The following is a 24,823-nucleotide window of genomic DNA, read 5'->3' on the forward strand; positions in this document are numbered from 1 at the left end:
GCCAGGTTGGTGGAAAAGACAGTGACAGGACCCTGGCTCACTTGGTGACAGTCTCACAGGCTTCCCGGTCTAAATCCTCAGTGTCCGACACAATGTCTACTAACTACATGTGACGAGTTCAGAATTGGGTGCAGTAAATCAAAATTAAAACGTTAGCTCTGAAAACTCTGCTAGCAACATTTCCGGTGCTCAGTGGCCATGTGTGGCTAGTGGCTCCCCTGTCGGATTAAGCAATACAGAATGTTTTCATCATCACGAAACCTTCCACTAGACAGGACTAGCTGGCCTTCCGAGATAGAAAACAGGCCTGCATACACGGGTCTATATTATACTCTTAAATTCAAGACATCTGTGAGTCACAGGATATGCCGATTCTAGGAACAGCGTTTCTCAGCATTGCTAATTTTAAATAGGGCAAGAGCCTAGATGCCCCTGCATACAAATATCTTTTTACTAAATGTGTGGCATGATAGGGCCTTTATGAACCATAAAACTCCTCCTTTTAAGGCATTCGAGGGAAGCATGTGTAATCACGGAGGGCAGAGGAGCCCGTTAATTTTTCTTTCTTCGGGGGTGGTTTCCACTTTGGGTTCAGCACCAAGAAACAGTTTATTAAATATTTAGAAGGGACAGAGTGAACTAATTTAGCTGTGGGTATCTGGTGACCATAGGGCCTCTGTTTTGGAACCTGATAGTACAGACGCTTAAACGTTTAGATCTGCCTTTAATCTATCTGGGCTAGTCAATGCTCCATTTTTCATCTTGGGTTCTGGTTTTGTCAAGTGATGAGAAAAATGTATCACCTATTTAATTTCCTGGGCTGTAAGCAACCTCTCTTCGAAAGGTCACGGCCTCATGATTTTGAGAAATACCAGTAAATGAATTGCCCTGGTTTAATATTTCCCTATAGGTCAACACAGGAGATGGGGCAGTCAGGGGACATTTGCTCTTTTTAAAAGATGACTGCTCATTAGACCCTTTGCCATAAAGCACTCATGAAAAACGTCATGCCAAGCCATCCCACTGACAAGGTGTGAGTTCAAGAGGAATTTTCTCAAATAATAGGAGTTTTGGGGGAGAAATGCTACAGAAACAAAAATCCTAGATACTTAAATGCTAACAACTGCTTCCAAACTGAGGACTCTTTCCTGTTGGTCGTGTTATATTTTGAGTGCTAAAATAATGGTATCTAGTAAATATAATTTTTGATTTTTTTAATATTTTAATTTATTTAAATAATTATTTATAATAAGCACTACCTCAAGACCCAAAGATGTAAAACACGTGTCCTGAGGAAGTTTTTACTTGGTTAAGTAGATTTTAATATGTAAGTTTATTAAGGAATAATTATTTGAAAACAACTAGCCTGTAACAGAAAACAAGGTTTGGCTAGGTATCATTGAGAAGACTCACAAAGAATGTGAATCATGACCCTGGGTTCTAGAAGAGTGATTAAGAAATTCAGATAAAGACTAATAGGAGAAGGAAATGAACTTCATGGGATTATTAATAAATATGGCTGAAGACAGCAGAGCACATGAAACCTGGTATGTGTGACACTGAGATGTAGCAGTCTCCGCCCAGCGCCCCATCATAACCACTACAGAAGTACTGCTAAACCATTGGCCTTTGTGTAGAGGGTACCAGAGCAGCAGCGCTTGGCATCCCACACTTTCCCCAACAGTCTATCTTGCTGCTTCCCTATAAGCAATAAACTCCAAATCCTGCACGTCATCCCTTGCATGCTACTCTAGACATCCATGGTGGATAAAATTTCTGTCTTATAGTCTTCAAAAGTAGGAGATTGAGGTCTGGAAAAGCCAATCTTTAAAGAATGCTTCTCGAGTGAGGTGAATTGCCTTTGTGCGTTTCTTCTTTATACACCAACATTATGAATTTTGTGATCTTGCGATGTATTTAACCAGGTATCTTACTATCTCTCAAAAGTTGTGATGAAATTTTGTAACACCAGCACATTGAGAAAGCCCAGAGCTTAGGTTTTATGATTGCATATGATACACATCACATGATTCTTCCCATTGGAATCACCTTCGAGAAATATTTATTTTGGCTGCCTTTTACTAAAAACAAGGGGACATTTTAAAGTCAAAAATAAGTCCTTTTAAATGACTTAATACTTTGGGCTTCTGTCCTCTTCTCTGTGTTTTCTTTTTTTTTCTACAGAAGTTGATTGTATATTCTTATATCCAGCAATGACCAGCAGCTTCCAGAGCTTTGGATTTTACTGTTAGCCATCAGGGACAGAACAGGAACTGTGTCCACCCCCTACATCATTTCCTAATAGCAGGCAACCAGAACTTGCTTTAAAACATCTCCCAAGAGGCATCCTAAGGCACATCGTCTAGCAGCTCAGCATCCTGTTTAAGCAATTAATGCCTTAGTCAAATCTGCGCTCGTGCCGTTAGGGTCAGAGAAATTCATTTTTTTCCCAAACAGTGATCCATCAATGAAAGTGCTTTTTAAAATATATGTAAAGTAGGAACTGTAGCTGGTGCATGCTGCTTGTAGAGTCTTTTATTTCTTGACTGCCTGCTTTGAAGATTATCTTGGAATGATAATTCTATTCACTGTCCGTGTGACTGACCACACTACGTTAGCGACCTTAGGCTGCTGTCCTACCATTCATGGTACGGGGTAACTAAGATGAATTTTGCTTTATTGCTCTGTAAAAACTATGGATTGAAATAACTTGGGAGGAATCTGGTAACTCTAGTAGTTTGGGAGCTACTGTAATAAGCCAGCAGCAGTGGCATGACTCAAGCAGGAGAGTAAAAGCTTGTCGTTCCTCCCCTGAGACATTATGCTTAAGGTTTAAGAAGGGGGAAAATGGATGGACTCTATGTATTCTATGACTATAACCATTCTTCTCATTTTTATCATAGTCAAAGTAAGCTCGTTGTTCTTCCAAGTCCTGACTAGATCATGCAATTTCATTCTACCTTCTCTATCCATTTCCCGTCTCCTCCTAACACCCGCTGACTGTCCTCCAGGGTTCTTTGGAACTTTACGTGCTCCTCAGTTGCAGCTTTTGCACCTGTCTCCTTGCCACTAGCATTCTTCCCATTCCCCAGGTCTGGCCTGCCTGACGAAGCTCTACTCAAAGGTCACTTGACCATGGAGCCATCACAGAGCTGCGGGTTTAACACACCCACTCCCTCTACCTCTCCCTTCCCCTTCTTTGCATTAGCACTCACTTCCTGGCAGAATGTGACAGATTGTTGGCTGTCTTTCTACAGTCACGTGAACGTGAAGCCCAGGAGGCCATGTAGTCGTGCCTAGTCTTGTTAACTGCTCTCTTCCCAGCACCTATAGCATTGCCTGGTACTCAGTGTGCAGTTAATTAAGTAAGTGGATGAATGAGTGAACACAAACATAATTCACTGAATGATCTACTACAGGCCAACTGTTCTGCAGAATAAAAACAATCAGAGTGAAAAAAGAATAACGTTTCCAATAACCCGTAGCCTTACAATAATATTGCTAATTCTATGGGAAAGTCTTATTATGATGGAGCTTTGGAGAGTGATGAGGCATACCCACCCCCAAAGGCAGGGACACTGAACTTCCATTTATGAAGTTTCTGCGGGATGGAGCATCAGATAAAAGCCCCAATTGTAGCACACATCCAGAGTTGCTGAGATGCTTATGTGGGAAGTTGCAACTCCTATCCAAGTCTGACCTCTTCTCAATAGCTACAGGGGTTGTCAACAGATGTTTAAACAGCAGTTCAGGAAGCATCTCCAGGCAGCAGTGTGCAGAAAGACAAGGGAGACAAAAGGCCATTAGATAGATGTCACAAGGCCATTAGATAGATGTCACGTCAGGGAGGGAGCAAAGGACTACGGAATGGGCATAACTGTGCTGCACAGAGGAAGGACCAGAAAGACGCACTGATAAGCCTGATGGACTTAGGCAGGAGGAGTCAAGGAACTCTCAGACCTGAGCTAACATGCCTTTGGTTAAAGGCAGTCACTCCCTTGGGAGCTGCCATATTTGTCTGTCTTGCTCACTATATATTGAATATTGTATATAATCATTAGAGTGGAATTTAGTAGAGTTGAAGAGACAAGAAAGAACAACCAAGTATATTATATAATTCTTGCTTATAATCTTCTATCTATGCTTTGTTTTGCATAATTCCCTGTACCATTTTCTGGCAGATCATAAAAATAATGAGTTATGTATGCATTAAATAATGTATACATAAAATAATGAGCTGTGTATACATTAACATTAATATATTAGTACTACTCCACATAGAATTGTTCAATGTCTTTTAATCCTTTAAATAAAACTATTTCCACACACAAAATTCTTCAATAAAAACTATATATCTTTTATCACTCAGAATCTATACTGATATGAACATATTTCAAAGTTCAAATTATATTTGAGTTTCTTAAGTTAAACTTTAAGAAATAAACCTTACTATGTTGGTAATCTATATATAACATAGTTTCTAATTTTAAAACATGCAGGAATTATTTTGAAAAAACAAATTTACATTTTGATTGTGCGCAAAAAAAATACTCAAAGTATAAATGCACCTGCCAAGAAGAAATGCTGTACTAAGAAAAATGGACCAAATGGATTATAATTCTATTCTAGAAACTACTGAATTATTGATATAAGACTATATAGAACTACTTTGGAAGTCTTGAACTACTGGAATCCTCATGTTAGCAATAAAAAGAAGCATTAGGTTCACTAGTGAATAATGCATTTATGATATCCTTCATCCAAGCTATTATTCAGGCTGAAAGTGTAAGTTTAAGATTAGACAAGTTGGGCCAGCAAGCTAGCTCAGCGGATAAAAGCACTTGGTACATAGACCTAACCACCTCAGTTCAAGTCCCAGAATCCACATGGGAGGGGAGAAAAGACTCCCACAAGTTTCCTTCTCACTTCCACATAGACAGCATAGAATGTATTCATATTCATATACACACATCATGACACGCACACACAAGCACACCACAAGCAATAGCTTTTTTTCAAAGATTACGTGAGCTAATGAATGAGTCTACAGCACTGCCTATTACTTTATAAATTTACATTTGTACCAGAAGCAAGGCTAATGAGATGCACACGTCTTAACGAGCTGGTAACAACATGCCTTAATTTCAAAATTGTTTTTGAACAGGAAACCCTAAGTTATACATTTATATTTAATTACTACATTATCACAGATATATAACAGTTTCAAATATGTTTATCAAATTAAACATATTTGAAACATACATAAGAAAAATCTCGTTTAGTTTAATAAACTGTGTATCTGTGTGTGTGTGTGTGTGTGTGTGTGCGCCCAAGTGTTTGTTTACTTACTCAAAAGTATGCCTACCCCTTGTATTCAACTCAACTCCCAATTTCCCTCTGGTAACGGATGGCGCTCTCCTTGGCTCCCTACCATTTTTCCTTCAGTGAGATTTAAGAACTATATGTACCTTTTTTATAACTGAGAATATATCTTGGCAGAAGACTTGCAAATCATCTATAAGAGGTATATTCATAATTCAAAATTAATGTTTTTCTTAAAAACTGCTTTTATGAGTTTACAAAAATAACACTAGATTCCTAAACCTGAATGGAAAATATACTAAATTTCTTTGGTTATTTGATTTTTCTTAAATATTGCATTAAAACATCCTAGTCTAATTTTATATGATTAGTCTTTCTAAATCTCTGATTTAATTTGACAAATAATATTTAATATAATATGCAAAGATAAAATTATAAAATGCCATGTTTGTTAGTCTCCACTTACAATTCTTGATATACAGTTTCTTGATTTTGTTTGAAATATTCCCCTGAAATGGAATACCCAATTTTAGCGAACGATGTTTTTTCAAGTGGCAAAGTTAGATTTGAAATGGGAATGCAGCCCTTGAGAATTGGGCATATACATCCTCCGTCTAAACACTGAACCAGTGCAGTCCTCATCACAGAGTTTCCTTCCGGACCCCAGCACGTCAGGAAGGGAAACCCTCCAGAGACTCTTGAGAAGATGGGATCCTGGGCAGTGATAAACCCAAGGCTTTTCTTCCTTCTCCAATTCCCTATCACGGCTTTGCAATGTCTGCCCTTGCTTAGCATTGACGTTCGTTTCCCAAACAGTTTACACCAGTGAGGAAATGATTAAGCCTGTTTATGTGCTAACGGGAAAGAGCAGGCTGATACAGATGCAGGGGTAATTGATTGGAAAGGTCCCCCCGGGCAGAGGCAAGGATGGATTCCAGAGTCTACCTGATGAACTGGCCTTGTGAGGAGGGAGGGGCTTTTCTTCCTCTGAGGCCCATGTGGGCTTGGGTTGATGAGAGATGTGATCTGGATGGGATTTACACCCGATGCTCTATTTTCTCTGCAAAATCTAAAACGGAGGATTTCAAACAGAGGGAGCAAGATGGGTGGGGAGAATGTCCACAGATGTGCAGATAGCTAGCCGATTAGAAACACAGTTGGTGGTTCTAGTTGTTCAACAGAGTAAGTCAAGGAGGACCGGGAGTTGGTATGACCCAGCCTTCATTCAATAACCCAGAGCTGTTTATAGAGGAAATGAGTCTTCCTGGGAGGGCTGTTCAAAACAGCAGTGGAGAACAGGCTCTCTGGATGTTTCTAAACACTGTATCTGTTCATTTCTTAAAATTCATGACCCAGTCTTCCCCTGATGATCATGCTCATGTTTTAGACCATGTTACAGAGTAGGGATGTCAGATGTTGATCAATGGAAACGCCACATGAAAATAAGCTGCTAGGGTAGCATGATGCCCCGAAGAGCTCTTGTGTAAATAGTGGCCTCTCTACAGTCACTAAAACACACCCAAATCAAATATGCTTCTTAAGGAACAAAAAAAAAAAAAAAAGCCTGATACCTTTATTTTAAGTAGACATAAGGAGTCAGAAATGAGGTGGTAGCTTTGTGTGTTCTTTTCCGCTGCTGGGAAACCTTGCCGTCATCTAAATTAAGTCAACAGATCCTAACACTGACTTTGTGGTTGAGAACTGCTTCATTTCATGACTGTCACATTTGCATTTTCTAAGTAAACATTGCCCTTCATCTCACTACATTCTGTAGTCTGCCTGCCTCTCAGAGAGCAGTCTGACGAGAGCTGGCAGCATCCTTGTTCCCTTCTCGGGTGCACGCCAGGCGCTGCCTTTAGCCTTGGCCTCCCCAGTTTGTAAACAAGATTTTGCTCAGGTCACTTGATTACGTTTCCAAAGAATAAAATACAGCATGCTTCTCTGCAGCGCCTTGCTTGCAAGCCTGCTTACCAGGGCTGTACTAATGAAGGCACCATGTAATGTGTCTGTTTTCTAGAGAATGGTGTCGCGCTCTAACTGCTTCTAGCAACAATGTCCCCGGCCCTCCAAATGAGACTGATTTGCTAGAGAGATCACAGGACTATCAAGCAATAAATGCACTGGGACCTCAACCATTTTCTTTATAAAATAGAAATATATACACATATATATTGTATTTCCAAATGAGAATTTTCCTTCTCAGCATTTTTTAGTACAGCAAAGGGAACCTTACAGAATAGGATGACTTTGTTTTGATGGTTGGTTGATCATCTAAGTTTAAATGGCAGTAGTATTGTGTTAATTGAATTGTTTTTCCTCTTTTAGGGACCTCTGGGGCCTCCAGGACAAAAGGTAGGGCGTGTGTATCAGTGTTAAGGAACTACTTATGCTGCTTTGCCTAAGGAGAGCGAGAGAAGTGGGTGGAATTAGTGACCACAGATGGTGCTAAATGAGTTAGTGTCCTTTGTGTATTCTGCTTTCTAAACCATTTTCTTAAGGCACATCAGGATGGGCCTTAGATTTCCTCTCTGCTCCATCGCAGAATGTCCAGTAAGTCCAGAGAAATCTTTTTGAGCTGTCTGCTGAACTTGTAGGTTATGGAATATTTAATTCAAATATTGGTAACACATTCTGACAGCATTTACAACATGAAGGATCATGTGACACTGCAAATTGATTGCTGGCCTTGGTCAACTATATAACTGCCAAGTGGCCACAGAACTGACCCTCGTAGAGGATATGCTTGGTGCTTGATTCATTGCTCGGCTTGGCTCACTCACTGTCCCCCTTGGCTGAGAGAAACTGAAAAGTGACTTCCTGATTAAAATTTCAGTCTTAGCCACCATCACCAAATTCCATTTGAAAAGGGAGGATCTCGGAGTCTGAGATCACACAGCAGTGGTTTAGCAGCGAATACACAGCAACAGCAGAGAGATGGCTTTTTGCCATCACTGCTAATCTCCCACCCCGAACCGGGAGGGAGAGGATGTCCAACTCGCAGAAAACAATTGTGTTGTAACAGGTGGGAAAGTGGTTGCTCTTCATCTTTGGACTTCATCAAAGATAGAGACTTTTTATCCCCAAGTGCCAGGCATGTGCCATCTGTTGAAACACAATCCGTCAAAACCAAGTCAAGTCCCTGCACTGTGAGACCTCTTGCGTGCCGGAACAGTTTGTCCCTCATAATAATGTCTCTATTAAAGCTCAGTGTGAAATTGTAAAGTTAGCCCGATCCACGTGCAACCGGGGTAAAATGTGGGCTCCAGGCTTCAAGATCTTTAATTCCCGACCCATAGGATCATGGGCTGCATTAAGAAACTTGCCAGCTCAATTTGTTTGGCATATAAGTTTTCTCCAGTGGGCTCTTTTTAGAACAGTGTCATGATTATCATGCTTATTTAATAAAAATTCTTCCATTATTATAAAAGAAATTTAACATATAACTAAAAGTCTGTTTTTTTGCTCTACACTAAGAATAAGCAAACACACACACACACCTTCTCCCAGAGCCTAAAGTGCATGGGGGGAGGGGAGAAATGGCATTGCCTTTTAAAAATATTTACTAATACTTAGGTGCCCTGTGTTATCTCAGGTAGTGGCTGACTTTCCTACCCTCAGTTGAGCCATCCACAATCGACTGTTCATTCTTAGCCAGTGGGTATATGTGTTCATGTTTACATATGCAGGGATCTTCAGCTTCCAAATTCAGAAGTTATGTTGTTTCGGGTCAGTGCACAAGATTCATGATGCCCTCGAGTCCACTTTAGAAGCCTTATCAATACTTAGGTGACTTAACATGCTTCCTGGAAGCCCAGAGGGAAAGTGGTCTGAATATAACAAATTTGAGTTTCCAGCATAGCATCCTCATGTAGTGGAGTAATCAATTGCTTTTTAAATTACCTTCTGTTTTGTGTTCTGTAAATTTGGCAAGTTCAAGAGTCGCTGTTATGGCTTGGCTTTTTCCTGGTAGAACTAAATTATCTATGTCTTTAAAATGAAAATTTTGAGCCATGTGGCCTCATGAATATTTCAGCTTTCAATTTATGTGAGAGTCTCTAAGTCATCATAGTTAAGTGAGTATTCAGAAAGAATATTAAACGTTATCTCTACTTTCTGTGAAAGTATGAAGATCTGTCTAGATTACTAAATACTAGAACACAGAGGATAAAATCTAGAAAAAAAACACAATGGGAGCTATAGTAGGTTTTAGCCATGTAACATTGTGGCTGGTGTAACAAACACTGTACAGAATTAGAACTGAAATATTGATCATAATGTCAACTAAATTTAATCATGTGCTTCCTTAGGGTTCCACTGGAGCACCTGGGACCCCAGGCATGAATGGGCAGAAGGTGAGTTTGCTGATTGTAGCCTTTATTGAATAACTTGGAGACTGTTAGGGGAACAGAATCATTCTAGGGTGTGGTGTTATTAATCAGCTTGTATGTTTGCAAAAATGAGAAAGCCATGGAACAAATGTTCAGATGAGTTGGTTTTAAAGAAGCAGTGATTCCCAAACTGAAAGTTTTCCACTGTAAGTGTTTTGGATGTGTTCCATTTTGTTAAGTTGTTGTAATGACGTAGGGGAGAGAGGAGAGGCTGTACTTAACATTCAAACGCTTGTTCTGATCATGGGTAAATTAATGTGTACTATTTCTTTGATTAACAGAAGTTATTTATAGAATGAGAACGCATGAAAATCTTCTGAACCAGAGCAAGCTCTTTTCACTGTTAAGCAAATTTGGGATTGAAATAGGCTCCATACTATTAACTTCTGGTGTGCTGTTAATAATGAAGGGGATCAAAGTACAACTCTCTCTCTCTCTCTCTCTCTCTCTCTCTCTCTCACACACACACACACACACACACACACACACACACATCTCTTTGCATGTGTTTATTTATTTTCATAGCATATTATCATTTGGAGAAAGCATCTAATGTTATCCCACAGGTAAGCCTGGTATTTGTGCCCTTAACATGCTTACCAAATCTCTAGTCTGGAACCACTACAGAGATGAACAAAGCCACTGTGGTAGCTGACACAACCCAGAGCTGGCCCAGTTCACCAGGGTCTAGGAAGCTGAGCTTGGGACTTTCCTGTCTCCCTCTGAAACCTGGACCCAGCCCTTAGAAAGCTTATGACTCATCTACTCAGCTTCCAGAATATGCTAAAGCCCTGTACCCTGGACCAAGTTCTGAAATCCCACAAGGACCCCAGCTCTCATTGAAAGGACAAACTTGAGCTTGACCTTTTCATCTTGCCCATCTTCCTCTCTCTCTCTTAAGATCTCTTAAACCTACAAAGTAGCTAAGAATAGGAGCCCAGCACTTCGATGCTGTGTAGATTCTGTCAAAGTCTTTGAATTCTCTGACCTTCTTTTCTGCCTCCACATGAGGAGAGAAGCTCAATTCCTGCCTCAAAGGTCCATGCAGGGATTAATGTATTAAAAAGCCTTTATAAAAGTGTCTGTCATTACTATTAAACCATTCCTATATTTTATTTTAGTGGAAAGCTAAAGGTTTGATTGATCTGTATTTCAAAGAGGCAGGTCAGAATTACTCAGATTCCAAGAAAAATTAATATTCCCCATCAAGGCTCATAGTACCCTTACTACATAAACCAAATACTGAGTTCCCATCCATAGCCCATGCTAGGGCCCCATTTACACTCCAGTAAAATGTACATTTTTCTCCCCTCTCCCAAATCCTGGAAAAGTTAGAAGACTTTCTTTTTTATAAAACTGCATATCATAGAGGAGAAATATGATCAAAAATTTAAAAAGTACTTGCTATAAGGAAGTTTTGAAGGTTGCATAACTTGGGATGTTTTTGACATTGGTGAAGACCAAACTTGCATGCATGCTTGATGTGTTGCTTTGTCTTTTGTCTTGTTTTTCCTCTGTCTACCTTTGAGAGCCATCATGAAAATTTATAGAAAACTTTAACCTGAGAGAACACAACTTGAAAACTGCCCTTTTGAAGACTTCATATTTTTTTTTATTTTTACAAGGAAATGTGCAATTTCCTTAGAAAGAGACAGGAATGTGACATTCTCTTGTCCTAGTCCCCGAGTTTAAATTACATATCAAGGAAACCGCAGTGAACAGTCACAGCTTTATGTATTGCAATATATCTTCGCGGCGTTTTAAATGTGTTTTCTCTAAAACAGTGGGAAGCCCACATCCCACATTTGTAAAGATATGAGCACGAGGCAGTGAGGGTTCATTTTTCCAACTTCCTGGACCTGGAACTAAAAGACTGTGGGGAGGACACCCCTTAATCCTCACTAGTTCTTAAAAGTGCCATGGCAGCTAGATCATCTTTAGGACGATAAGTGTGGAAGGATTCTTCTCCACCAAGACAGCCAGTCTCTGACAGTAAGAGCAAAGCTGGCAATAATCCTACAGTTGGGTTGGAGGGTCTGAGTGGCTTAAACTTCTAGAAGGTCTTTTTCTAAGAAGAACATTCACAATGACATCATAGTTTCTTGAAAGAACTTCAGTATCCTGTCGTTACCTTAACAAAATGTTTTCTCCCGCGTTACAATTTCATTTTTTCCAAAGTTGCATTTTTGATGCCTAGAAAGTCATTTTCTGATGACAGGTAAGAGAGGGTGTGACTTCTAAGCCATCAGAAACTTTGGAAAATAACAACCAGAAAGGAAAAAATGATTTTCTGTTGAGTTGGACAGAAGAAAACTGTTTATTTCCCACCAAACCATTTCCAAGCCATTCAGTTCGACAAAATTGGTGATGGTGACTTAGTTTTGCATTTATTTTGTAAAAATAAATATTGGTCACTTTGATTAGCAACCTGGACATTTCCTTATTGTGCTATGTATCTGTTACTTATTTTCAACAATGCTAACGATAATCCCGAAATAGTCACACGGATACAGGTCAGTGCCCATTGGAGGCTGCGGTGTGGCGTGGAACAAATAGTGCTCTTAGTACCCAGCGGGTGACTCCTTAGTACCAGGTCTGTGCAAGTGGTGTGGCTCGTCAAGTAAGCTTTGTAATGTCCACCTATGCAGTTACTGATGAAGACTAAGTAACACGGATTTATGCCATGGTCTTCTGATTCTTTATATTGTACTGAGTAAAAAGGCTTACATAGCAGTAGCACAGTATGAAATCTAACCTGGCGCCAGTCTGTAAAGGAGTACTAAGGAGCCTGTGAAAAGTGGCAGTGGGGTAACGCAGCAAGAACATTACCTCCTAGCCTGAGAGAGACTGCTCCACATCTTTGTCTGAGAACTCTATGCAACATTCTTATGGCTCTGGTATAAAAGAAAAGAGGCCGTATAGTGCTGACTAGACAAGGTAACTAAAGTCAATGTCATTCATAGATGCTCAAAATCTGCGTCTATTAATATACTAACATGTTTTAGGAGACTCTGCACTTCGACTCAAGCAAAGAGAAGACCCCTTAATAGTCAACATAGGATGAAAATTAATATACAGGAAGCTGGAATCTCCCCAGCCCACCTTCCACACAGTATAAAATGAGTGGTCAGAATGATAGGAGCGTGGGTAGGAGAAGAAGGACATGTCACTTCGTTACGTATCTACGTGCAGCCACTGCTAGCTAACATCCTCAACTCTGGAGGTGATAGTCTGTTCTTTGAAGAACCTTTCCTCTCTGGACTTAAGGTATATCTTTATCTACAAGAGAAAAGACTGTGTTATATCTTTATCTACAAGAGAAAGGATTGTGTTCATTTATCTCTAAGTCCCCTAATGACACAGGCCCCAGAATGTCATTCCTGTCACATTACCCATTCAACAAGTTCCTAGCATCTTTGGTTCCCAACTCGGAAAGCTGGCTTCCCATGCTTTGCACTGGAGCCAAAACAGGTCAGACGTCATTCAAAACCCTACCAAAAATATGAACGGTTGCTGCTAGTGACATTGGACACAAAAATAAGTTTTGTAATTCTCCTGTGTAGGTCCTCTTGGTTAAAACTCTAATGAACACTTTACTTGTATGTTGTGATTGATCTGCAATAGGCAAATGCAACACTTGGGCTCAGTTAAACCCTGTTCCTGCAGAAGGGCTCTCTGGAGGAAAAGGTACCATCATTAAACTGAAGAAGCAGTTAGCAGAATTTACGGAATTTTCTACAGTTCTGTTAGAATATTTGGACATCAGTTCTTTCAAGCTCTACACTCAATAGGTGTTGTTTTAAACCCCTTGTTTTAATTTTCTTTCACATGTTTATCTTACCTGGCCCAAGCATAGTAAATAAGCCCATCACCAGAATAATTTATTTGAGCAGCAGTTAGTGCAAATGCCATGGAAGAAGAAATCTGGTAATAGATAAACGGCACATGAGAGGCCCAGCATGCGTATATCTCAGCTGAAATCCTTTGCACTTCATCAGTAGAAAAAAGTGTCAATTGTTTTCATGATTAAAAGCAGATTATTTTTGCTATGAAATCTAGTATTTTTCAGAGTTCATAAGGATTCTTGCCAAAGCAAGAATCTTGGCCACTGTAGCTTTCAAAGGCTTTTCTAGATCCTATTTTTCAAGTTTAAAACATAATGTTAAAATAAAAAAAAATGAGACCAATGTGTCGTCTATGAATCTGTCCCAGATAGCTATGTGGTTTTTAAGTGACATTAAATTTTCATTAGCTTGTAGCCAAGCTATTTGGAATGCTATTTCATCTCTTACCCAGGAGCCTCGTAGTTCTTAGCTGACATTCATCTTCACAAAATACTTCCAATGGCATTTTTTAGTGTAAATATATTTAGAGAGGAGATAAATTGAAGCTTCCAGCCTTGCAAAGGTCAAACCATTGACTCAAGTCTACACAATTAAACCGCACAGTGATCCCACTATTCTGTGCTTGCTCCAGTCAGTATAACTATTAAACACAATGTCATTCTTGTTTCAATCTTAAAGTAGGAATTAAGGCTTGAATAAGATGTAGGTCAGCACTAAGTGTGTGCTTGGCATGTGTGCAGCTAAGATTCTCTCTCGCACACCCCCAACTTTGAATTAAATTCTTGAAGGATTTCAATACGTTGTAGTTCTCTTTGCTGTAGCCTAAAAGTTTCCTGTAGCAGAACTTGCCAGTGAGCTATTTAATTGTGACTTTCTGTCATTGTCCAGTAAGTAAAAATAGGAAAAGAAAAGGCGGATTTCTGATTCCAGATTGGTTATGGTTCATGGAAATTATTTTGTAATAATTACTTCTTGCATTTATTAACAGTGGGAATTGAATTACATTTATTGCATTTACTGTCTTCTTAGAGATTTGGTAAATTAGAATCCCAAGGACTAAGATCACTGTCCCTATAGTTGCCATGGTAACGCTCATCCTTTCTTGTTAGCATCTTCATTTACCCATTACCCATTCTTCCATAAGATCACTGCATCCTTTAGTGTGCTTTGTAGTTTCAAACATCCCATATACAGTTCACTCCACTCTCGGATTGACTTCTCGTTCAGTTGAACTCATTAAATGAAACTAGAGATAAACCCATCTTTTACATAATTACTTTTAAATTGTTTAGAGGAGTCTACTTCTTTGCTATAGAGGGATATTTTTTTCTAAACCATTGCTCCCCCTCAACTTCATATAACCATGTTACTCCAAAATTGAATGTTAACTGTCAGCCTCATAGATGAAAACATTGGACCAAAGGAGAATAAGCAGTTAAGGGACTGATTGGCAGAGGGAGGGGGGACTGCTCACAGGTTTCTTGGTGAAACAGAATATCCAGACGGCTGTATCTGAATGAATTGTGTCGTCATGAAGCTCACTTACCTGACATCTCAATTTAAAAGATTGTATTTTAAAGATGAGAGCACAGAAATGCTGACTCAGTAGAGATGATTAAATTGCACATATAATTTGATAAGAGCCCCCTTTTCAAAGCTTTCCTGTCTACTGAGGCACTCACTGTTTTCTCCCATCATTTGGTTACTCAACACTTGCACGTGCCAGGTATGGCTTGAGCTCGAAGATTTAAGCTGTATCCGCCATGGTGGAATTCCCAGGATGAGGGAACCTAGACTTAGAGAAGCAATATCCCAAAGTCTATTCAGTTGCCATGCTGTTGAGTACTGTGGCAGAGAAACACAGGGCAGCCTGGCCTGGTAGGAAGGGACGGAGAATGCTGGCCTCAAGTAGCTTTAGGGGATAATTATTATCCCACAGGCCTTGACAAGGGAAAGAGAAAATACTACTGTATTGCAGTATGGACAGGGTAAATTATGAACCAATTTGGTCTTAGAATTCTATGTCTAAAACACAGTGTCTAACCACTGTGGGTTTCATGTTCATCATGGACAATTTTTCCTCCAAATTTGTTGCCACTAAATCAAGCACAAAATATATTCTTATAGCGTTAGTGCTCATCTCTGCGTAATAGATTCATTTTGAAATTTGTGTTTCAAAAATGAAGCTGTTGTTAAATTATTTAGTGTGGCAATCCTAGCAGGTTGGCATCCACCCAGTTTCTTCGATTTTACTCCAGCCCAGATGCCAAGAGGCCAGCAACCATCACCCAGATGTGAACCAGCATAGCTGCTACTAACTTACGGGAGCCTTCATTTCTCCCAGCGCTTTCTTCTCTGGTCAGTAGGGAGAACAGAAATGGTCTAATACCTGGAATCATTCACCGCCTATCAACTTCCAGACATGGTTTGAAATGTTCTATGCGTAGCATTCAGAGTCCTCATAGCAATCCTATAAAGTAGGCACCGTGATTAAATAAGTTATAAATGAGGACCCTAAGGCTGAGAAAGAGTAAAGAGTCTTCTCATTGCCACACAGGTGTTATTTGCAGAATGTAGCTTAAAAGCCAGGCAGCCTGCTCCTACCACATAATAGAGGCCAAGAGTGTGGACGTTAAGTGGATACAAACCATCTACTCAGTATTTGTGTGACTTTGAATTTCCTAAAACCTTGGCTTCCTAAGTTGTCAAGCACAAACTGTAAGATGGCCTCTAAAGATCAGGCAGAAAGAATAGCGGAAGGAATGGCTGTGATTTCCTGTTTAAAACCCGTGTTCCTCGAGCTGGAGTCATGAATGCCTCCAGGATTCAGAAACCTCAGACTGCTCCAAATGCATGTGATTAAGAAGTATTTCTCACTCTGCCCTGCTTCAGTGACCTTTAGAATTGTTCCCAGTTGAGCATATCATTTCAATTTTCTATTAATAATTAAATGAGTCTCTTTCAAGAAGAAAAGCATATCACTCAAATGATATGCAGATATATGTTTATTTATCTCAGAACAATACTTTGTGAGAGAAAGATGCCCTCCCCCTTGCCCCTTCCGCCTGTGGAGTGCGAGGAAGCTGACCCTCCCCTTACCAGCTGCAGCACTTGGGAAAATGGCGCCTGCACCTTCTGGGTGCAGCAGAGTAGAGCTGATCCTATTGACAAGTGTGTGGAGAGCAAGGGAGATAGAGCCCTGCCCCTCATCTGCCATATGCCTGCCCCATGCTGCCTGTAGCAGGTGGGAAAGCTGCCCCTGAGGTCATGAGAGCAGGAGAGCTGTCCCTGCCCCTCCCTCATCAGTTGCAGCACTCGATGCCCCCTGCATCTCTCTGGGCAACACAGTAGAGATGGCTCTGAAGATATAGGTATGGGAGAGGCCACCCAGAGGATGTGAAAGCAGGAGAACTGGCCCCGCCCCTTGCTCATTGCTATATGGGGTAAACTAGCTATAGTAATGGTGGAGAGCTCCCCCTGGTGGTGAGGGCAGGGGAGACTAACTAACCCTACAACTACCCAGGCTAGAACCAGGGTTATGAGTTTGCCATCCTAACATTCACCCATCTGTGATCTGCAGGAGCATGTGAAGGGACTGGTCCTGCAGACCCAAAGCTGCAGGATCTCCATGATACAAGACAACAGGATATCCAAGAGGAGTCCCAGTGAGGGCCCAGCATTGATAGTGTAGCAGAAACCAGAGGCCTCAAAGAAGACCAGTGACTCTTTGCATTGAACACTTGCAAGAAAAGACATATGGACAAAGGGGTTTACTGTGTAACTCACTGTGTCTGTCACACTACAGCTTCCATGATGAGATTTCCCCCCTTTTTTCCCTTTAATATTTTATTTTGGGGGGAGATTTCAAGGACAGAGGGCAGATATGAAGGGATGGATGGGATCAAGATGCATGATATGAAAGACACAAAAAAATAAATTTAAAGAAAGTTTAAGAAAAGAACACTTCAAGAAGAAAGGTCTTAGCTGGGTGTTTGAAGAAGAAAAAGATTTCTGAGGGCATTCTGCTACAAGGTCTAAGGTTCTCAGTCTTCCTACTGCTGTGACCCTTTAGTACAGTTTGGTGTGTGACCCCAACCATAAATTATTCCATTGCTACTTCATCCTTGTAATTTTGCTACTGTTGCTACTGTTATGAATCATAATGCAAATATCTGATGTGCAGGATATCTGGTATGCAACCCCTGTGAAAGGGTCATTTGAGCTCAAAGGGGTCACAACTAACAGGTTGAAAACCACTGGTCTAAGAGGTATCAGGTACCCACTGGAAGAATACAGGCATTTCTTTAAGCTGCATAAACTTGAAAGTCCAGCACGGTGCAGGCTTGGGCTCTGCCTGCTTTGGCATCTGAAACTTTCTGCCAAGATCTACTTGCCCTCATCTCTCATCCTTCTTTCTTGCCGCTGCTTCATTCTCTTCCATGCTCTGGGGGTAGAAGGTGGCTGGGGCTTTATTCTTCATTCAGTCATACATACATCTGTGGAGTAAGAGAATCACTTCCCCACACACGCAGCCATAGAGTTCCTTATAATTGGATGGGTCAAGGCCCCTCTCACCCACCTAACATGGTGGACGGTGATTGCCTTTGATTGCTGAAACTCCACTAATAGTATCGGTCCAATCAGAAGTTTCTATGAATCCAAATGGTTTAATTTAAAGGACTTACAGAACACAGGGAAGCTGAAAAACTGTATTGTAGCTAACTTCACCCAGTTCTAAGAAACTCTTCCACTGCATATAACCTGTTTCATCTGGTTTGCTGCTTTGTCTTCTCAAATTATCTTCTACAAGAGTATGTGCAAAGGACAGCTTTTCACGTACAGAAAGAAAGCCTTCTTCCGCAGCATGTCTTCTGGGTGGCTTTGGTGCAGGTCTGGTTGTTTTAAAAAGGAGATCCTAGATAGGTGCTTCTGTTAGGTGAGCTGTACTCCTCCTTCTTCTCCTCCTCCTCCTCCTCATTTTCCGAGATAGGGTTTCTCTGTAGCTTTGCAGCCTGTCCTGGAACTAGCTCTTGTATACCAGGCTGGCCTCGAACTCACAGAGATCTGCCTGTCTCTGCCTCCCAAGTTCTGGGATTGATCACAGGTGCAAGGATTCCTGCTTCTTATGTCCTGACTCTGTTTCCAGAGTCTGCACTGGTCTCTTTCCTAACCCACACTCTCAAGTGTGAGCACGGGAGGCTGAGGGAAGCAAGGTAGTAGCTGCAGAACACCAGTGCACAGAGCGTGCAGAGCTCACAGACTGGCTATTGGGGGTAATCACCGTGTCTCCTTCCAATGAGAACCAAGGAGGGGGGGGAGGAAGGAGAGAGGGAGAGGGTCCTCTCATGTGGAGCAGTAAATAGGGGATGTACTCCAAACTGAGTCTTCAAAGTGCATTAATATGCTCCAGGCAAACAATAGCTCTCTCGTATGTAAAGTATACCCAGATAAATGAAATCCAGCCATGTTGGGTGACCTCCTAAACACCGATCCCTTTGCTTTCCAGTACTGTTTTCCAAATTGTCTTGCATACATGCCTCTCTGAATTAGCAGCACAGGAATCTAAGGTACTGATGAGCTGACTTCTTCCAAAACTAGCTCATACGGGGAGTTATTAGTCTACTGTGACTTATTATACATTTTTACATATTTGTAATTTTTAGACATTTATTATTTTCCCCCTTAAGCTTGCTAGGTTTACTTTAGTTATTATTTCAATCAGCTTAAGGGCCATGTCAACAAATGATCCAACGCAGCATATTTGAATTTAATTCCTGGCTGGCATACCTGTCTGCTTTTCCACTAATTAATATCACATTGCCAAGGAGGACAGAGTCTCTAATTTGATGGGAGAAGTTTACTGATGGGATAAACAAGACAAAGCTCCCCTACAGGGATGCCCAGTCCTCTGAGGCAGAACCAAATCTAATTGTCCAAGATGAGGGTTCTGGCTTTCCTTTCGTCGTGTTCTAAAGCCTCCTTTGCCTCCAGAAAATGAAAATGAAAATAACAGGTGTTGGGTGTCAAGTAGAAGCTAAGAATGTTGTAGACTAATCCACGTTGAAGCTGAGTTCCCGGAATGGTCTGGGAGGGAGGAGGAAGGTGAACTGGAAGAGGGAGAAACCAGAAGCTAGCAAGACCGAGACAGACTGTGCCTGTGACAAGAACCCTTCCCTAGGTACCCACAATGCTCAATTCAGATCTTCCCAGTGCCTGAAGGAGACAGCTTATGGAGACCAAGGATGAGGAACTAGCCAGCACATCTTAATTTGGGGAAATCGGGGCTAATATGTGCAAACACGTGCAAGCCTGGACTCCAAAGCCTGGGAATTTGGGTTCGAAACAAAATTTAATCCAACCTCTGAGGAACAATGATCTACTGGGTAACATCTATGGTCCAACAACAAGTGATGGTAGTCCTACTAGATCTTATAGGAACAGGGAACAAAGATTCCAGCCCCTCTTTGTAGAAGACATGCTGAGCCCCATAGAAGTACAAGAGATCTGTCCTGTGTCTTAGACCTTAAGTAGAAATATTTGGAGCCAACTGGACACTTCCCTAACACTAACCCAGTGTTTAATGCTAAAAGAAACATGGGAAATTTAGTGAGTTTTTAGATCCAAGCTGCTCGATTACGAGAAATGGGAATGAGGTGACTTGAATTCTAACCTCAAATCTGTCTCTTCGCTCTTCCTTGCCTCTCAACACTTACTTGTCCCCTCTGAGTATGTTTGATTTTAGCCTTACATACACACACATGCATACACATGCACACACACATGCACGCACTCATGCATGCACACACAATAGTTATAATGCAATGAAAGTGAAATTATATTATACTAAAAATATAAAGCCATGACTCCTTTTCCATTCCCACGGATGGACTGGAAAACCACTGTGACTGAGGAAGTGGTGAGCACTATTTCAGCTAAATGACCTCCTTGTCATCAGCACTCATCTCTGTGAGAAAACCACGTCACCTCCTACCCTTCAGGATTCGGCCTTTCAGTTGAGTAGCAGTAGCTGATGTGATTGTAAGAGCCTTGAGTGATCTTTTAGATGAGAGTTCTCAAGAGAATGTGGTTTAAAAAGAAATGAAAGTAACCAATCAGCCAGAGAAGTCAGTCCAGCCTACCGATAGTGTCAATATAGAAGTGGATGATATTCCAAGGATTGTCTTCACATTTCCTCTCTAGCAGAGAAAACTCTTTCAGTCAGATGGCCCCTGCTATTTTATTTTATTACTGTCTATGGAATGTCCATGGTGTCTAGAAATAAGAAAAAGATGGATAAGCTGTCTGACAACCTTAGTACTAGCGTTCTCTCTCTCTCCCTCCCTCCCTCCCTCCCTCCCTCCCTCCCTCTCTCTCTCTCTCTCTCTCTCTCTCTCTCTCTCTCTCTCTCACACACACACACACACACACACACCAAAAATCAATAAAAAATAACCAAAAAATAATTAAAGTTGTAATGTCTAATACTGACAAAGTTGTGGATAATTTTTAAAAATGGACGCCTACAAAAGAAAAGAAGGGGGTACTGGAGAGATGGCTCAGCAATTAAGAGCCCTTGATGCTTCTGAAGTTTGCTTCCCAGCACCCATGCAGCTGTGGGGAGTAGGATAGGGTTTCACATCCACATGTAACTCAGATCCAGAGGATCTAGCGCCCTCTTCTGGCCTCCATGGGCACAGGCATTCACATGGTGCACACATGTACATGCACGCAAACAGTCATACACATTTTAAAAGTAAAATTTTTAAATGCAAAGAAAACTCAGAACCCCTAGAATGCCATTTAGAAGCTCGCAGCCAGTTCCTTAAATTTTCCCCAGTGGCGACAAAATAAATCCAGGCAATTTTTCTTAAAGAACTTGTTAGAAAACTATGACTGTTTTTCTAGAGATGCTTATTTTAAACAACTTGAGTATTTAGCAATGTGGAATTCAGTAAAAGATTGGTCAGACTTGACTTTGATAGAGGCTAATCAAACCACTCATAAGGCAATCATGAGTGCCCTGTAGAAACAAATCCATAAAAACTCATAACAATATCCTATGGGACATGCTGATAGCTGCTTAGAAATATGTAAGGCTGAGTAAAAAGAGCCTATGGATACAGGACAGCATGAAATGAATTCCCACAGAGAAAGGGTGTGAGTCCAGTTTCTCAGTTTCATCTTCTGTTAAAGGTTCTTTTTAGCAACACGAGCAAGAGAAAGAGAATCCAACGCTCAGTCCCTTGGGGTTCATATATCGAGGAAAACATTACACAGCCACCTAAGCAATATTTTTCTTCCCCACTTCAAATCTCAGCGTGAGTTTTTCCCGGATCCGGGGCTTTAACCATGTTTTGTTTTAATGTCTCTGGCTACCATGGTTATTCTATGAAAGTCAAACAGAGTTTACATTGTTCCTGCAGCATCCTCTCTGCCTCACGCCATGAGTTATGACACTAGAGCATCCTGCCGCTGGGTCTTTGAAGGCAGACTCGGTGGCTCTGTTCTGTTTGTGTAGCCACGATGATGGTCCTCGTTCAGGGTGAATTCTGCTCCCAAGTTCTTGCCCTTTGTTATGTCCAAATGTCGTATCAAAACTTTCCCATAATGGCCTTCATTATTGGAAGTCAATAATTTTGTCATCTTACCAAAGAAAGGGCAAGAATTACAGTTATGTGGCTTTCTGCAGGAAGCAGAATTTCTCCCAGCAGGTCACAACTTTAGAGGTTACACTGAAGAACAAGAGTGAAATGCTTCCTGCTAGGAGAAAGACACTGCAAGCTCCGCAGGCCTGGGTAATCTGCTAGGCACATACACATACCCTTCTGTAGGTTTTATTTTCCTCGGGTTTCTATGCCGTCTGGAAAGCCACTTGTAGATGGGATATATGAATCAAATGATGAAGAGAATATAAATCATTCTCTTTCCTCTTCCTCTGCCTCCACCTAGTCAGGCTAGTACAAATCTTGACTGTTTTCTATAAGTCTAGACAGAGTTCTAAGATAAAAATAAAACTTGCCTCATAGAAGTTTGTAATAATTGAGTTAATGAATGGAAGATTGTGGCTATTAAGAAATTCTACTTTATGGCCAGTGAGAAGGTTCAACAGGTAAGGGTGAGTCCCACTAAGTCTGATGACCTGAGCTTGATACCTGGAACTAACATAAGGAGAGATCCAATTCCCCTCAAGCTGTCCTCTGTAGTGTGTGCATGCATGCATTTGCACATGCATACACACATACAACGAGATAAAATGTAGAAGTATTTATTATTAATGTTATTAATGTATGTGAATCTGAAAAAAACACAAAAATGACCACAGGTTACTTAGGAAACAGTCTTCAAAATCAGTTAAATCTGTAGTGAACCCAAAACTGCTCTTAAAATAAACACCGTCTTTAAGAAGTCAGCTAAGAAGCAACTTTACTTTTCTCCGTGGAAAGAAGAAAGCTGCCTGGAAGTCAATCACATAGTGAAGGACACTGGGAAATGTTCCATAGAAGAAAATTAAGTTCTGATGGATGGAAGTATGAGCCACATGGGAGCATCATAAGGGGGTGCAGTGTCTTGTTTCTGGGCACTTCACAGGGCTTGGATTCTTTTGTTCTTGTTTCATTTTTATTTCCCTTTTTGGAACACAATCGCTGGTTCAGACGGATGCTGTATCCCGGCATCCCCCTAAAAGAGGGCCGTTTTCTAGCCCAACAGCCGTTACTTTTCTCACGAAAGCTTATCTTTCAGTGCAGCCGTGAGTAGTAAAGTCTGCTTGTTTTCGTGACTTTCACACCACCATTGTAAAACGACTTTTAAAAGCCTTTTTAAATTCTGCTTTTTTTTTTTTGTCAAATGTGTATTGGCAGATTAGGTAGGTGTTTAAGGATATGTATTTTCAAAATAGACATTCGTCAATGCTACTTTAATAAGAAAAAAAATCTAATGATTTAGACTTTATTTAACTGATCTGATAGGTCTCTTTAAAGTTCTCCACCAAGAGTTTATCATTGCCAAGTGACCCTTATTCTTTCAACAAGCACTAATTGGATGACACCCAGAACCATATTATCTATTGGCCCCATAGATAACTCACTTCAGCTTTCTTAATGATGAAAAGATACACACACAAACACACACACGCACGCGCGCGCGAAATAACCCAGTTAAATACTTTGTTCTCAAGGATGTAAAAATTTGGACCACACTGGGACTAATTATTCTAATAGTTCCTTAACTCTGTTTTTCTGGCACATTCTAGGATGACCAACTCCTCTCATTATCTCTACAGTGTTCTAGGTTGGCTTGCATTGCTTAGTAATGTGTGTCTTCTCTTTTGAGGGTGAGCCTGGATCACCTGGAGAAGCAGGGCAGAGTGGACTCCCAGGACCAAAGGTTGGTACAGATAAAGCCAAGCACCGTCACCCACTGCATGGTTTCTAAACAGTGTTAAACTGTCATAGTCTTTTAAGTTATTTTTCTGGTTGTAGTTGGGTAGACCTTTTTGTCATGGCTATAATATGTGGTCCTAGAACTTTATAACTAAGGACTAAATTATGCTCATGATTGTCTGTAGCATTAGACACGCAGAAAGGAAATAGGATGTGATTGTCTAAAATCTTGTGGGGCTGGGGAGATGGCTAAGCAGTTAAGAGTACCTAGTGCTCTTTCAGAGGACCAGAGTTCAATTCTTGGTACCCAATAATAGCTCACGACCCTCCATAAGAAACTCCAGTCCCGGAAGATGCATGCTGTCCTCTGGCCTCCAAGGAACCAGGCACACATGGTACAGGTACACAGATACACACACATGCAAGGAAAACACCCATAATATAATTTTAAAAGCTATTTCTTGTGGGATAATTAAATAGCACAAGGAAGCCCCCAAAATGACTACTGACATTTTACCCCTTAGTAAGTTGCAAAAACAAAGGTCGTGGTCATACTTCCTCAAATGTACATGCTAGCAAGCCCCACTACAGATAATGCTCATACAGCCAAGACAGCTTTTCTCAAGGTTTGGCCACCTTCAGCTTCTATACAACGTGGCCAGTTAGTCAGACAAAGAACAGAATAAAGACGTGGTGTGTTTAGAATTTAAAAATGGATATAGTTGGAATTACTAAATAGGGAAAAAATGTAATGCGGATAATTTTTGGATTGCCTGTTTTCTTGGTTTCTTGAAGAACAAATGAATTTGTTAAATCAAAAGAGATTGGTGACAGTTTAGTTTAAGCCAAGCAGTCAGATGAATCCCAAATCCTTTGAGTGAACACC

At 40.8% G+C, this 24,823-nt stretch overlaps 1 protein-coding gene across 1 annotated transcript in view; it reads left to right on the forward strand.

Moving 5' to 3' along the window:
- Col25a1 (collagen type XXV alpha 1 chain) overlaps positions 1 to 24,823 on the forward strand; it is a 390,406-nt gene that overhangs the window by 284,310 nt on the left and 81,273 nt on the right. The window contains exons 11-13 of the mRNA XM_057793723.1: positions 7,648 to 7,674; positions 9,630 to 9,674; positions 23,888 to 23,941. Coding sequence (XP_057649706.1) covers positions 7,648 to 7,674; positions 9,630 to 9,674; positions 23,888 to 23,941 — 126 coding nt within the window. The remainder of the gene's footprint in view (positions 1 to 7,647; positions 7,675 to 9,629; positions 9,675 to 23,887; positions 23,942 to 24,823) is intronic.

This window comes from Chionomys nivalis, chromosome 18 (genome assembly GCF_950005125.1).
Source record: "Chionomys nivalis chromosome 18, mChiNiv1.1, whole genome shotgun sequence".
Lineage (NCBI taxonomy): Eukaryota > Metazoa > Chordata > Mammalia > Rodentia > Cricetidae > Chionomys > Chionomys nivalis.